Source organism: Oreochromis niloticus, linkage group LG17 (genome assembly GCF_001858045.2).
Source record: "Oreochromis niloticus isolate F11D_XX linkage group LG17, O_niloticus_UMD_NMBU, whole genome shotgun sequence".
NCBI lineage: Eukaryota > Metazoa > Chordata > Actinopteri > Cichliformes > Cichlidae > Oreochromis > Oreochromis niloticus.
This window is the reverse complement of record NC_031981.2, coordinates 2,530,605-2,547,372: the sequence shown is the minus strand read 5'-3', so window position 1 is coordinate 2,547,372 and position 16,768 is coordinate 2,530,605. Positions and strand designations below refer to the sequence as shown.

At 41.8% G+C, this 16,768-nt stretch overlaps 1 protein-coding gene across 1 annotated transcript in view; it reads left to right on the top strand.

Annotated features, from left to right (window-relative positions):
* hmcn1 (hemicentin 1) overlaps positions 1–16,768 on the top strand; it is a 98,734-nt gene that overhangs the window by 38,431 nt on the left and 43,535 nt on the right. The window contains exons 9-21 of the mRNA XM_003445119.5: positions 2,968–3,088; positions 3,240–3,503; positions 3,619–3,763; positions 4,088–4,209; positions 7,282–7,551; positions 11,540–11,681; positions 11,785–11,912; positions 12,029–12,142; positions 12,334–12,492; positions 13,298–13,489; positions 13,576–13,671; positions 15,408–15,535; positions 15,640–15,784. Of these exons, the coding sequence (XP_003445167.2) occupies positions 2,968–3,088; positions 3,240–3,503; positions 3,619–3,763; positions 4,088–4,209; positions 7,282–7,551; positions 11,540–11,681; positions 11,785–11,912; positions 12,029–12,142; positions 12,334–12,492; positions 13,298–13,489; positions 13,576–13,671; positions 15,408–15,535; positions 15,640–15,784 (2,026 nt within the window). The remainder of the gene's footprint in view (positions 1–2,967; positions 3,089–3,239; positions 3,504–3,618; positions 3,764–4,087; positions 4,210–7,281; positions 7,552–11,539; positions 11,682–11,784; positions 11,913–12,028; positions 12,143–12,333; positions 12,493–13,297; positions 13,490–13,575; positions 13,672–15,407; positions 15,536–15,639; positions 15,785–16,768) is intronic.

Genomic DNA, 16,768 nt, shown 5'->3' with positions numbered 1-16,768 from the left:
AGCTCTCAGGAGGCTTTAAGTTCTGTGCTGACTTAAGTCATCCAATGTGATCTGTTCCATAGAAGTTTATAGAAGTGCTGATGGATATAAACAGACACCAAAAAAAAAGAGAGACACAGCAACTTTCTGTCTTAATCATGTCATCCAGTCGCCTCTGCTGCTGCCCCCTTCCTTTCTGTCACTTACTGAATATTCCTTTCTCTTTCCGTCCTTGTGCATCTCCCCTCCCCAACACATTTAGTCCTCTAATTCTCTCCCTCAGAGACTCAGGGATCCGCTGCTCAGCTTAAACTCCCAAAACATCTTGTTTTTCCTTTCGGAAAGTGGCTTTTCCAGACTCAGTTCCCCACATCACTCTAACAGGCTTTTAGACTTAAATATCTCCTTGTCATCTGTAGCTGTATTTCCCAGGGCACCCAAAGAAATGTGAATAAATACTTGAGGGGGATTTAACTATTCTACCATGCTGGGTTTCTGTAACACTAATGGCCCACGACATCCCAGTGTAACGCCCAGACCACAGATTTTTGTGTGAAAAGGAATTTGATCCATTTTAATCTGACTTTAATTGGATAAAGTAGTGATGTGTTGAAGCCAGGTTCACCCAATTATCAGCACCTGCTTTTTCACATAATTCTTGCTACATTAATCTCACTTTAGTTTAATTTATTTCACTATAAGGGTAGTTCATGTACACATACTATAAAAAATCAATGTGACTTTTCAGTTTGCACTAAAAGCAAACTTCGCATCCTCTGTACGCACATAAGGTAATCAAACTGTGAGGTCTCTGTCATTCACAAGTGGCTAACCCTAAGCTAAAATGCTTTAATTTATATATATCTAGAGATATATCTAAAGCCATCACGCCTCTGTTATAAGAATTTATATATTTTACCAGCAGTAAGGAGCTCCAGCATTTGAGCTCTGTGGTACAGCTGTCGGTCAGAAACACATCTACTGCACAAAAAAGGATCTAGGGATATGAATTACAGTGCAGACTTTCCATATGCTTACTTTGAAGAGTGTGTTTACAGAATTTTGTATTCCATGATAGGAATGATAAAGTTTTAATTTGAAAAGCGTGCAAATAGCTTAAAACTTCCCCAGGCACTTTTTTCCTAAATTGGTGTTTCATTAAAGTCATTCTGACTCATTTGCTTGCAGTATATCACAGGACTCGCACAAAGAAAATAAACTGAAATTATAACCAGAAATTATAACCAGATACAAATTATAGGATGTAACAAAGGTATTTGCTCAAATTATACTGTTGTTTGTATAGATGCACGCTTAAGGTAAGGAAATCCCGGAAAGTTGATTCTGTTCATGTGAACGTTGTTTTTAATGTCACTCACCCAACGACTTCTTCAGTCTCTGCACATTTGCTTTAGTTTTTTAATGAATTAAATTCGTAACCAATAAAAAACCCCATTACAGCTCTGCGTAGGAATCCAATCAGTTATTTTCCAGAAAGCAAATAAATGTAAGTCACATTCTCAGCACAGATCTGATTCAGCTAAGAGCTGGTGTATTCAGGCCTGGACAGGTCAGTCTGTATGGGTGGGCGTGAAATTGGGAAATGGGAGTGGTTTTAATTGCAGGTACTGTTCTTTGCCTTTTCTAAAGGAGTGACCTTTGAAGAACCTCTCTCCTAATTATCCCCTCAGTTACAACCAACTAAAGACCGAGTGTAATGCTGTGGCAGCCAGTAGGGTGGGTTTAATGCAGGCATTAGCCTTTGAGGCTGAACCAAATCCCCTCATTATCTGAGCAATTTCATCCATAGTTTAATAATTGTGCTCATCTTTGCCTGCAGGCTCTGCACTATCCTATTTGGTAGTTTTCTCTTTACTGTACATTAGATAGAACGTAGTCATTAATAAATGCAGCAAATTCATAAACTCTCTTTCATTTCAGGCAATTGCAAATGACAGCTTAGGTTTGCGTGCTTCGTTTTGCATTGTGACTCAGTGTCTGTGACACCACCGACGTGTTTTACCTTTAGGTGAGGGGTTTCCACCTCTCACCAACATATACTTCATTGTAATTACTCTGTCTCTATTTTTCAAAGCTTCAAATCACCTCCACATGATGAGGACCACATGAGCAATTACCCGCTCTCTTATTATAGTCGTTGTGTTTAAAGTGATTCTTAGACCAAATAGGTCATCTCCCGATTGAGATGTAAGATATTAGGCTGTTAGCAGTGACTTTGTCAAAGTGGCATGTCTGTACATGTGGGGGATTGTTGGCATACAAAAGACTCTTCCCAAAGCTGTGTCTGTCATTTAGACCACTCAGCGCCGCCTTTGATGACCCACGCCCTCTTCATTTGTTTTCTGAATCTGAGCTATTATAGTTTCATGAGTTCTGATCAGCTGATCAGGTTTTCCAAATTCAATCATTAGTTTTAGTCGTTTCAATATTTTTCAAAAGCCTAAAATGTTTTAGTTTCATTTTAGTTAACTAAAGTAGCCTTTTGGTGAATACTATAAATCAGCGCTCCCCAACCTTGTTTGCGCCACGGACCGGTTTATGTCCAATAACATTTCACGGACCGGCTTTTAAGGTGTCGCGGATAAATACAACAAAATAAAAACAGTACCGGTACCAAAAAAAGGAAGATTTATATGTAACACGGGAAAAGACCCAGGGAAACCGAGTTAAAGATAAAAACGACAGAAAAATAACAATAAAAAATGATAAAATCCCTGAAAACCGTAAATTTCACATCCGAGCTTCAACTCTCTGGGCCGGTACCAAAGGACTCACGGACCAGTACCGATCCGTGGCCTGGGGGTTGGGGACCGCTGCTATAAATCATATCGCCATTAAGCATCAGCTTGGATGAAACATCTGAAATTTAAGAATAAAGGTTTATCCATTTATCCAAGAATACTTGATACCTCAAAGACAGTATTTGGTAAAATATGGACCTAAAACACTTCTACCTTTTTAATACAGACCACAAGTGAAGGAAGGCACTCAGTCCGTATCTCAGGTCTCAGTACCATTGACTTCCGAGCTGGGTTTTCCAGGAAAGCCACCATGGACTTTAAAAAGACGTCCAGTAGGCCGGTTCAAGGTTGGTAAAGTCAGCTTTTAAAAACTTTGGAAACAACAAGATGCTATGTTTGTTTCTTTGTACTTGCTGATTTTTTTTTTTTTTTTTTGCTTCCATCTTTTGAGACGTCAGAATATTCCACATAAGGATACAACACATATTGATTTTCCAGGTATTCCCACCCATATCCTTCTGAACACCACTGGACTCTCTCCTCCTGCTCGACCTGACAGGCTGGAGCTCCTGTCTATCTCTGGCACAGTGATCAAAACTTTGCCAATCCGGTACTACCCGGACCGCCAACCATACAACCTCTGGAACATCACAGAGTTCGTACCACCCAACGAGGCCTTCTTCCTGCGAGTGACAGGATATGACCGCGACGGTTTCCTGTTCCAGAGAGTCTCAAGTGTTTCCTTCTCCAATATTGTACCTGGTCAGTGATGCATATTATTACCATATTTAAATGGATATATAAAAGTTTCCCTACCAATTTGCTTGATTATTTTCCTGAATCAGTGACTTCATTTGCTTCTTTATCTTCCCGTTAGATGCTCCTAAGGTGCTGATGCCAGCCAAAACTCATGGTTACTACCTCCAGAGAGGGATAATCAAATGCCAGGTAGAGAGTTTCATCCCTTTCACACTGCGCTTCAGCAGGGATGGAGGACGACTTGGGGTAGACCAACTTTTCAGGTGAGCAGCAGCTGTCAAAATATCACAATCCATATGTATTTCATTAAAAGTTCAAAGTTCAGTGGTTATTGTTAATGTTTAATTGTTACTACATTTCCAGACTTTGTAAGAAAAGGTATAACGTCCTCAACAGATGTATTATAATGGACATGCTGGAGGATGTAAAACTATTGTATTTTGTTTCCATCTCAACATTAAATTCAGTTAAATTTTACAGAGATGAGTTGGTAGAGTACCAAAAGGATTCTTAAAAAGCAAAAAAGAAAGTAAATGTGCTGGTTGTTAACACTTTTTCACAAAATTCCTGTGACTCTTTCATTCTAGTGAGTCTGACAGTGCATCATGGGAAATAGCCGAGGTAACTCTAAAGGACGAGGGTTACTTCGAGTGCATTGCCATCAGCAGTGCTGGAACAGGACGAGCTCTGACCTTTCTGGATGTATCAGGTAAACAAAACTGTCACTGAAAGTTTATTGCACAAAAATCATGAAACACCAGTTCCAAAACATTTAACCTTTTCTAGTTGTTTAAATAAGACTTGTGTTTTTAAAAACTATGATCTGAGTCTCTACTTTATGTTATGGATTACAAATTATGTAAGTAACATAAATGGGGGCTCGTCCGGGATCTTTTGGGCTCACCGTCAGAGATCTCAGGCACAAATCACGGACAAGCCTCCACTTTTCACAAATTTGCTTTAGATGTGTGACAAATAATGAGAACCTACAAGATTTTTGTTTAAATAAAAGAGAATTCACAACACAAACACAAAAGAGAGTTGAACCAAGGTGGAAGCGAGAGATGGTTAATCCGGGCCAGCTTTTATTGCCTGTAAGCTAGTTGTTGTCTAATGCAAGTATAAACTACCTCTAGCAGTGTGGGAGAGGCATCACAATACAACAAAATGATAAACTAAGTTAAAGTAATTCTCAGAATTTGTGTTGCTGTGTTATTGTTATTGTAATTAACAGTGAGCTATCCTCCATCACTACATTAAATGAGCCACGGCTGTTGGCCAGGAATGCTTACAGGCTGGGGAGCATTAGACTGTCAACAGATGTAAATGAAATCTGATCGATCTGCTGGCAGGGCAATGAGCAATTCAAAGAATGATTGCATTTAATGTCCCGTACAATGTTTAGAAAACAACACTTAAAAGATAAAAGATAAATAAAGGCTAAAATTACTGAGTGAAATGGAGCAGTAGGTATATGTCATGCTTAGCAGGTTTACACACACACACACACACATGTTGGGTATTCATATCTTGTGGGGACATCTAATTGACATAATGCTTTCTCTAGCCTAGGGGTGGGCAATCTCAGTCCATGAGGGCCGGTGTCCCTGCAGGTTTTAGATCTCACCTTGGGTCAACACACCTGAATCACATGATTAGTTCGTTACCAGGCCTCTGGAGAACTTCAGGACATGTTGAGGAGCTAATTTATCCATTTAAATCAGCTGTGTTGGTTCGAGGACACATCTAAAACCTGCAGGGACACCGGCCCTCGTGGACTGAGATTGCCCACCCCTGCCCTAGCCCCATGCCCTAACCCTAACCATGAAAAATGAATGCCTAACCCAAACCATAACCCTACTCCTAATCATAACATAATTGTAACCCTGACACTAAAACCACGTTTTGAGTCACAAAAATGCCTTCAAACTTATTGGGACTGGGATTTTGGTCCCTACAAAGATATGAATACACACACACACACACACACACACACACACAAACTATGGAGGTATGGCTGGAATCTATGTCGCAGTCAACGTCGGCTAAAGTTTATAGTTTCTCCTGCAGTCGATCCCCATGCAGAGACACTGCGCGATGGCAAAATTAATGTAACTTAATGGAGCGTAAAACATGATGCTGTAATCCATGCCTCGGTGCAGTTTTGTAATGGAGCCTATGGTATGGTTTTTGTGAGTCATGGGCTGTGGCTACAGTGTAAGATGAGAAAACATAAAGCTGCAATTAAGCTGCAGGATGTTCAAGGAAAAAAAACATCCCACTGATGGTTTGGTTGATAGTCACTGACTTGGATGCACAGTTTTGATAAAGCAGCTGAGCTTAACCACAGATACCGACTGTTCTCCACAACGAGAAAAAAGATCACGTAAATCGTTTTTTGGATGATAATTTTATCACTCTAAGCCCTGAGCAAGGACAGAACCAGAAGGGATCATATAGTGATTTATATGTTTAGTCTCACCACTGGGTAAAATAAAAATTATGTTTCCAAAATTCTCTGCAGAGTTTTTATTTTTCAGACACAACCTGTCCTGTCGTAAGAGACCAGAAACAACACGCATGAGTCTGAATTCATTCCATCTTTTTTGTCCAGTTTTTTCTTTCCAAGAAACTTTCAGCTCTGTGGAATTCACAGAGCTTCATCGGCATGATTATTGCCAAGCTGGGTGGAGAAGGTTGAAAGGCGCTTTGTAAAACAGAAGAGCAAAAGAAGAAGCCAGACAGGGTCCTGTGTAATATATGAGCGTAACTCATTGCGCTGAACGACCTGCTGTGTTTACAGTTCAAAGTTGCGGAGGTAGCTCAGTGTGGCTAACTGTTGCCTTTTAAGATGTCCCTAAAATTTCATGAAATGAATCCCCTCTCAGCCACAAGTCCAACCTTTGTTAGTGAGCCAGCTACACTCTGAACAGGATGACAGGGCCCTGTTTTTTATACACATGCAAACACATAATACCGCCCCTGCTGCCAAGCTTATGTCATCCTAATCCCAGAGAGCTATTCTGAAATCCCCAGCATCCTCCCTTTATCAGAGCCAAAGCTTCCACCGCCACATCTTCCATTTCTTTTCTACTTTTCCTTTTAATACCCTTTTCTCTACTTAGCTATGGTTCCACTCTGAGAAAATGATTGATGACACGGCAAGGCTCACAAGATTATTTTTTTTTGACATGATCACGCGAGAAAAGACGGACAACAAGCAAGTTTGGTGGATATAAGATCTGACAAATGTTGGACATCATTTGATGTGCGAGTGCTTCAAAAGAGAACAAAAAACCTTTGCACATTATTTCAGAAGAAGAACAGCGTGAGCAAGTGTTGTAAACAGGCAAACAATAAATTATTGCTCAGGCGTGTGAGGACATCAAGGAATATATTTCCAGAGGCTAAGAACAATACACCTGTACATCCTGTATTATTTGAGGGTTAGAAATATATGAATTTCTGTAGTTTTGGTCTATCTGTCTGATCTGTAATTTTAAAGTTTGCAAATATTTGTGTGACGCCTCAAAGTCGTTTCACAGCTTCTGACCAGTCGACCAATAACTCATAGTTTGTGCACGTGCAGAAAATTTAGGTTAAAAAACTTGACTCCAAAAAAGTCAGTGCGGTTTCCATGATTGGATACTTTTTGTCACTACTTACGTAAGTGTCACAAAGTAAGTAACCACTTGCTCTGAACTGCTGTTTATTCTATGATGTCACGTTTTTTCGATTGCTGCCAACAACCTTCGTTCATTCTGCTCTCACACTCACACAGAGCCCCCTCCAGCCGTCACAGTCCAGGGTAACGTAACTGCCTCCCCGAGCTCCCGGGCTGTCCTCACTTGCCACGTCGTTAGCACCGTCAGCTTCAACCTCACCTGGCTGAGAGGAGGCCAAGATGCCCGTCTGGACCCACGCGTGAACATCCTCGCCAACCTTTCACTGCAGGTGTCCGCCGTAACCCCAGATCATTCTGGCTGGTACGAATGTCACGCTGTAAATGAGGGAGGGGTGACTGCAGAGCGGATCTACCTCATTGTACAAGGTGAGGAGCGTGTGTTTATGTCTTTATGTGTTCTTAGGTTTTAATCTGCTGATGGTCTGTGTGGCTTTGTACCTGCAATTCTCTTAGCAAACACAACCACTTTCCTAAACTATATGACAGTCTCTTAAGTGCCCCTGCCTCCCTTCCCTCCCCTGATCCCCATATTTCACTCTTTCGCTTTATGAGATGTGTGAAAATTATTTATGCTTGACTCTCAGTCAACACTGAAGTAGAGTTTTCCATCTCCGGACAGCTCTTATAGTAACGTTCCTAACGCTTCACTGACATGAGTCGGGAACACTGTTGCATGGATGAAAGAGTGCTGCTATCTATCTGGCCAGCTCCACAGAGCGTCTGCCAGCACCTGGGCAGCAAACAGTGATGCGGTACAGCTGCTAAAATCCACTTATTAGCACATGATCTCAGCCAGAAACATTTTAGGAAGGAATTGAGGAAGTATGAATGAGTGAAGAATTTTTCTTTATTTTTTTTCCTTAATTCAATCTGTCCAAATGAACATCCTGTGTTTGCTTGGCTATACAACCACGAGTCCCAGAAGAAGAAAATTCAAAATCCATATGCTGCACGTTGTTAGCCTAAATCTCTCTGCATGCTTTACTTCTTGGGTTTCAGTGGTTTTAAAAGAAGGTGTGGAATTACAGGGATTATTTTACATAACCATCATCTTTATCATTGCATTAATTATCATTTTATTCAAGTGTTTATTGAAGTTGCTGGCATTATGTCATAATTGGTATTACAGGGGTTATCATAATCAAATATTAACATATTTATTACAGGTGCAGTTATAACCACTTTAAATCGTTGAGTTAAATCTATAATCTTAAAAGCTTATATGCTGAGTATATTGTTATAGTAAAATGGTAGCTGAGCAAAGGCCTGAATGTATTCAGCTTCTTGTTGCATTTGAGTCTGCCTAGCAACAGGTGACGCAGAGAGGAGGACAAGTCCATGGGGACCTCACCACCATATTTGGATGGATGCCAGAAAGGGGAACTCCTGTCTCTGCAGTTATCTCTTAAGATTGATCAGTGTCTGTAGAAGAGGCAAATAATGTTTTGAACATGCAAATAATGTGCTTGTAAACGCATGAGGGGGCGTCATAATACCCCGATGTTATAAAAGCAATCTAGAGTGTATTTTGGGCAGAGATGTACAACTGTTTTGCAGTTTGCACCTCTCCACGCTGCGTGTATTCATTAAAAATCAATTGTTTGATTGACCTTTTCTGGACCATGATTGTTTTACTCTCGTCCTCAATTTCGGACCCTTAACATTTGGTGCATTTGGCCTGGGTTGAGTAGAGAGAGTTGGAGGTTGAGACTGAGAGGGTCCAAGGTGCTCAAACAGGCAGACACGAGTCAGTGGTCGAAGTGAGTGGACATAAGCCGGCTTATTCAAAGGTAAGGCACTACCTGTTGAATTATTTCCAAAATGTGCCAGATTGGACATGAGAAATTAAAGTCCAATTACTGAAATTACTGATAAATGTCTGCTTTGATTTTGGTGAAGTTTTCATGAGGTTTACCGGTTGAAGTAATGATAAGTTATAAGTAAAGGTACCGGGTTAAAGTCCCAAAGGAAAAGGAAAAAGAGTTAAAGTGAGTTAGAGTCTCACGTAGAAAGTAGGGAATTTGGTGATTTTGTTGGTTAGAGTCCCATTGGTCACTGGCCCTATTCTGTGATGGTCATTTTGTGGGTTAGAGTCCCCTACGTCCACAAGGATAGGTCTGCCGGAATCTTACTCCTGTCTGGGAGTGTAGATTGTTGGTTCAAATTATTCTAAATTTTTCTAGAACGACAGCGGCGTCTGTTAAGAAGCGCATTGTCCAGAGGTAACGCTTGCCGAGGGTGCGGACGCGTGCCTTCGTCCTCTAGGAGGGATAGTCAGTTGGTCACTGTGGAGCTTGGGGCACTCCAGAATAACTAGTGGTTGCATATTGCATTCCTCTCTTTTTAAATGAGAAGGAGAGCCATTTACTTAAAGTGGCTTTTATTTTCTAGACCTGAATTTAAAGTGTTCTTGTGATCTTACCTCAGAGCAAATTGTTGTCTTTTTAAGTTCAACCTCAGTGACGGAGACTGAATATTTGAAGCCGGCGCTTCAGGCAGGTTTGAGAGGAACTCTGTCATTTGGCTCATCTCACTGAGTGACGAGTTGCACAGTTGACCCAAAAACTCTTTAACTGGATGCTTTTCTCTCTCTTTTTTTTTTATATCTCCACCTGCTTGTTTTTTGTCACTAATTTATTTTAACCTGTTTATTGCTATTTTTTTTCAATCTTTCTTTTTTTTGCATATTATTCTCTCTGTGAAACAGCTGTTAGCAAGCCCTGGGGGTTTCCTAATTACTCCCTGTATAGACCCATCCTAGTGATTAGTCTCACTTTGAAGTAAGCCAAGTCTGCTGACAGCTTACAACACTTAGAAGCTACACAGTGGAACTTGGGAGTGTGTCTCTGCTGTCTGCCTTAATTTAAAATTGCTTTTTTTCTTTCTTTTTTTTCTGTTGTGTCTCCACAAATTACCTGTTTAAATGGCAACATGTCACACCATCCGAATGTTGTTGTTTTATTTAAATGGTTTTTGTCAGGCGAAGTTTCCAGCTAAAAATAGGGCTTTTAGTGACTTCTTGCCACAGCTGTGTAGCAGTCGTCACTTTGTGGTTGAAGGACAGAGATAAAGAAATATGTGGGCGAGGTGTGTGTGTGTCCAGTTTTATGAGTTGTGACTTACAATACTACTCTTTGCCAAGTGTTGGATGTCTACAGTTTGTATACTGCCAGTGAGTCATTAGCATACATGGCCTTTTCAAAATTAGACAGCCACAGATGTAGTCATAGTAGATGTAGTCTGACAGAGGGGTCAGAGGAAGAAGTGTAAAGAGGAGACTCAGGATAAATACATGTGAGAGGGAGCGAAGGCAGATGAATGACGCAGAGGTGGGAGAGGATCAAGGGACTGCTGGAGACAAGCCTCTCCCAGACATATTACATCTGTTGCTGGGTCGGGGTGGAAGAACGCCGATATGGTTGCCCAAGTTTCTCTGCTGTCCCCGTCGGGGTACGGTGACATTGTGAGAACGAGAGGAAAGTGTAGAGAGAGAAGAGACAGAGAAGAGGGGCCTTGTAGTTGTTCTGGCACTCTTTCTTTTGATCTTGTGTGTTTTCCAGTCCTTAAGATTTTTTCACAATGAAAAGTCAAATTGTTTTCAAGTCAAAGTTCTAATATGTCAAAACTTGACAGCATTTGGTAAATGTGCTGTATATCTTTCAAAATGTGGTGATTGAAGCATCCGACTCATACTTTCTTTCACACTGTGTGTGTGTGTGTGTGTGTGTGTGTGTGTGTGTGTGTGTGTGCCTTCATTTTCTTTAAGCGTATTCCCTCAGCTAACCTTTCATAAAGTAATTTATAGATGGCGCACAAGCCAGAGCAAGTTTCCTCGGGATTTCTGTCTGGCCTCTTACAGCGACGCAGATTTGATGTTTCAGAAAAGTCTCTACATTAGGAAGAGTCTTAGACGGATTTTCCTGAAGTTGGAAAGGTCGGCGAAACTGGACGTGATTGAAGCAGCGGGAATAGAGTAGAGAAAACACACCCTTAAAGAGAAGAGTTACACATCGTAAATCAGTTGGAAAATCTCCGTATAGCCAGCTTCTCTGGGACTGGATTCAATATTCCTTCCTGTGTTACCAATAAAAAAGAAAATGTGAGGGTGAAAGATGTCCTGTGAAACATTAATGGTTGTCATATCAGCCGTCACTCTTTCTGCTACGGTGACAATAAAAGTTTATGCACTGTTACAACGTCTGACTGAAGCTGGACTCATTCAGAGCACAAACTGCTTTCCTTGAATCTGTCCAGGACTGTATCTCACTGAAGATAGTGCAGCCAATCGATCTCCAGTAACATGTGCAACTGAATGAGATGGCGATTCATTTTAATAACTTGTCTTTTCTTCTAGAGGTGCCCAGGGTGTCAGTAGAGCCGCGCAATCAGACCTATATCGCAGGAAACGATGTGCAGATCAGCTGCTCGGCTAGCGGCTATCCTCCACCTCGCCTGGTCTGGACCCACAACGGCATGTTCATTACGGCGTCCAGCAGGTAAACCGATTTCCTTTCACACGAACAGAATCAATCATTCTCCTTTATATTAATTATACAACTCGGATTTTTCAGCGCATAGAATAAATGTCGATCTTTTCAGACACAGGATGATTCCCGGTGGCTCTCTGGTTATAAAAAATACAGAGAAAAAGGATGGAGGAGCGTATGGCTGCCTGGCCAGCAACCAGGCTGGGACCGACTCAGTGACCTCCATCCTCACTTACATTGGTGAGCACACACATTCACAGACACTGGAAGCAAACACAACATTTACTAATATATTTTATGTATCACGTGCACTGCATTGCCATTGATTCTCTTTATGGTATTTTTTGTTTTTCTAGAGTCTCCTGTAGTGTCTGTGGCATTCAGCGAGATTCTTATTGGTGTTGGAGAAGCCACTGTGATGGCCTGTTCAGCATCTGGAATCCCCCAGCCTGAGATCTGGTGGTACAAAGGTAGCATCTCAGAGGACGGGACAGGTTTAGACAATAAAGACAGATGGAAACTGTCAACATATTCCCACAATCAGTTTGGATTACGTATAAGTTCAGTGCACAGAAAAAGATGTTGATTTTTCCATTATTTGCTCACGCCACACCAAAGCACATATTTTTTATTACACTGCTGTACTTGCTCTGTTTTGTAGGCCACGCAAAGCTCCGCCCATCGTCCCTCTTGGAGGTGGACACATCGGGGGGGACGCTGACCATCAAGAAGACCCAGAATGCCGATGCTGGAGATTACACCTGCTTGGCTGTCAACGCTGCTGGCACCGCATCAGGACGGATCTCTCTGAGCGTTGGAGGTGCGAGCGGGACCAAGTTTAGTTCATTCTCTAAAAAGCAGTGCTAATTACTCTGTTTGTTTCCTGTGCTGCAAGTTGCTAATGTCGTGCGACTGAGGTTTTCTGTCTTTGCTTCTGTTTTCAGCTTTAATATTTGCTTTAGAGAAAATGAAAGAATCGTTTTTACCATCCAGTCCTATTGGACAGCTACAGCTCATACTTTCTTTTCAGGAAGACTAACAAATCCTTCCCTGCAAAAGTAAATTGAAATCCAAAGCTGTTAAACAGAAGCTAACTCAGAGGTATTGTGGGTAGTCGTCTCTGTTTGGGACTTTATCCCCTCGGTGAACTCGTCCAGAACTGTGAAACCTTTTTCAGGGGCCAGATGTATAAATGACATAAGCACATGTTCCCTGAAGATGGTGTTGTTAAAATACTGGTACCTTCACACATGTTTTACACTATACACACGCTTTACTTAGATGACCTGAATGTGACATATCTTCATGCCAAAGAGAACAATAGAAGCACTGATTGAATCCTGGCAACACTTTATTTGGAGCCTTGAAACATCGTCTTTATGTGCTATATATGAATGCGCTCTTTGCCAGACCAAGAACAAAAAGTGTTTGGTTTACACCTACAGTGAAGAAGGTCATACAGGGGTGTATTCACATGCTTGTAAGGTTAATTGTGCAAACTGTCCACAGTAGCTGTACGCGAGAATCAGTAACTAACAACCCAAAACATGTGAAAAGGACGGAGAGACTGTCTTTAAAGTGCATCATCTTCTACCCTTCTACCCATCTTCTTTTCACCGCTCTAGCTGCACCTAAGTTCACTGTAGAGCCGTCGGATGTGGCTGTGGACATCGGCTTCAACGTGACCCTGCGCTGCTATGCCCAAGGTTACCCTGAACCAGAGATCGCCTGGCGGAGAGAGGACGGCTCGCCACTTTTCAACAGGCCTCGCACACATGGCACGATCTCACAGAGCAAAGGGCATCTACAGATCACCAGTAAGATTTTTTAAGCTGTATATGAATTTACAGATGATTGATACAAATACAGTTATTTTATACCTTAATGTCCCTCTTTCCTTTAGACCTATGGGTGGGGGATGAGGGGGTTTATATTTGTGAGGCCCAGAATCAGTTTGGCAAGATCCAAACCCAGGCCAGCATCGCTGTGACTGGATTAGGTAAGAAAAGCTTATTAAATTTCTCATTTCTTTGATACTATTATATTTTTCTGCTCTAGCACCGTAACCTCCAAATTGCTCAGTTAGCCCCATCACTCTCAAAACACACGCATATCGGTTTCATGGCTGCTGAAGCAATGAGTTCCTGCACGTGCCTGTGTATCTTGGGTGCATGTGTACGGAGTTTGTTATCACCTTTGAGTAAGTGTGTTCGAACACATGAACCTTGTTAACTCTCTACTTCTGTTTCACAGCTTCTCTTTAGTGGAAAACACACTGAGCTCTTATATGTAGGCCAAAGGTTAGAAGGCAAAGACCCACCCAGATGTTAGACCACAGCTTTTCCCTACTGACAACATGCTTCACAACATTCATGGGATAAAAGAAAGTACATTCTTAATGCTTCCACGGAATGTGAGGGGATAGGTAGCACTTTATTACCTGATCCTATAAGTAAGTCTGAGCACCTCTGTAAAATCAGAAGTCTTGGCAGTTTGCTGGTCTGCTGCGTTCAGGTGTGTGTTCTTCTGAGGAGTGGACATCCCAGAAAATTCATCTTGAGGTCAAACTCTGCAAAATTCAGAGAAATTGTAAAAAACCCCAAAGCAACATTTCAGACTCTACAGTCTGTATGTTAAATGTTAAAGTTCATGACAGCACATTTAGAAAATCCTAACCCTAACCCGGAGAAAGCCTCTTTTCTCTAACAAAGAACCTGGCAGCACATCTTAGGTTTGCAAAGTTGCATCTGAACAAACCACAAGACTTCTGGAACAATGTCCTCTGGACAGACATGGCCAAAGTGGAGATGGTCATAATGCACAGTGCCATGTTTGATGTAAACCCAGCAGCATAACAGCACAAACACCTCTTACCAGGTGAAAGTGGGCTGTGCAACAAGACAGTGATCCCAAGCACAGCAGCTACAACAGAATGGCTGAAAAAGAAAAGAATCCAGGTGTTGCAATGACCTCTGTTTTCTGTTCATTTAAATTAAAGTTCAAAGTCATCCATGCCTTAACATTATCCAAACAATCTAGTAAACTCCTCAGAGGACTCACAGATTTGCGTTTTAGTGGCAGGGAAATCACGTGTTGCAATGACCGTAAGTCCAGACATCAACCTGGCTGAAATGCTGTTGGATTTTAAGGCAGCTGTGCCTAAACAAATGCCTGAACTGAACACTGCATGTTCCAGAATTCCTCCACAACCATGTGAGACACTGATAAAGTCAGACAGAAAACACTTACTTCAAATTATTGCTGCTAAAAGTGATTCTTTAAGCTACTGACTCGTGGCGTGCATTCAGTTTTTCTCAGAAATGCATACAGTCCTGAAAACCTTGTTTTTTGCTCGACTGTATACCAAATGCAGATGTACGGCAGTTTCTTTTGGGAACTTGGTGTGTCCACTGCATGTACGCATTCCCAGGCTCATCAGGGTGGTCGTCAAATTCCCCTCACCAACACCCTGTTGTCCATCTCCTACAGATGACGTCACCCCTGATTGTGTTAACACCCCAAACTATTTCCACAAATGTGATGTTACAAGTTTGTATTTATATACATACAAAGGCGTGTTTGCGTTGTTCTGTCAGCTGTATAAAGTGTAGGAACAGTCATTCCCTGTCCATCATACTGGATGCACACTTTATAAAAACTTTCTTGCCATCGGCGTCCTTGATTTACTTACTTCTTCTCATAACGTCTGTATACTTGTCCAAATGCTGTCCACAGTTTCACCCGTCATCGCGATGAGTCCGGCTGTGCTGAGCGTGATCGAGGACCAGCCGATGACTCTTCCTTGCGTGCTGCTTGCTGGGAATCCGCTGCCCGAGAGGCAGTGGCTGCACAACTACGGCCTGGTGAGGACACAGAGAGGAATTTGATTTTTAAATTTTTTTCCACATCTTGCACACCTTGATTCTTGCCCTGGGTTGAATAAAGACTCAAACTTGCATTCTGTCAGGTGACCTCAGACCAGTATGTGTCAGTGAGGAGGGATGGCAGTCTGCATATTGAGAGAGTTCGGCTGGATGATGCGGGTGACTACACCTGCCTGGCTGAGAACGCTGTTGGGGCCGCCAACCACACAACCGCTGTCAACGTTTACGGTAGCAAACATTAGAACGCATAAAATCTCTACACAGACAAGTGCATGAGCCCATAGTCCCCCCACCAATCAGATATCTATTAGGTGTCAGCATTGAGATCAGCTGTTTTACTGTGATTGCGAGCTGACTTTTGTGACCTATCCACACTAACACTTTTTTAAAGATAGTTGACCAATGTTGTCACTCTTATGTTAGCACACTGACGAGGACAGACATGGATATGTAACGAGACTTGAAGAAATGCAATTAACCGAACCGAGCCTGGGTTGATATCATTAAGCACACCTGGGCAGTTTCTGCATTGATGTCTCTAAATATAATTTAATTTAATGTCTCCTTTCCACTGTGAAGGCTCTTGTGCTCAGGAATAAGAATATCTAAAGGTCGCCTTAAACCCAGGAGCTGCTGAAGGAATTGTAGACTTTGAAGCAAAGTGTGTGAGAGAGTAAAACGTGTTCTCCATTTCTACTAAAATCAGATGCTGGCCGATTCTACCGACATAAACAGGAACAGTTTGCAGCATGTATATTAAAGCAGCGGCTCCTTTAAATTAGTGGGGTTAGGTCATTTTCATGTAGACATGCACAAATCACTTGTGCAGCGGTGTATTGATTTTGCAGTAAGTCATGAGAAACCGTTTTAACAGTGCAGCCAGAACACCACCATGTTGTGTCTTGTATTGTGTACACTGCACGTGATGCAGTTGTTTAGCTAAATCATATTTCCAAAAAAATGTTACAAGCCTCCGAGTGATGATCTCTTCTGCAGAGTCCTTGGAGTCACAGAGTCACAAAACAAGAGAGTGAGAGGGAAAAAAAGCACAAAAGTAAAATAGGAACATCTGTACTGAGCAGTGCATGAACAGCTTCTTTCCAGATGCTCGTGAGACACACAGGAAATCAGTGGTGGCACTGATGTGGAGACATCCAGGCACAGATTCAACGCAGAGGACAAAATGCATGGAGTAGATTCTGTAAATGCCCG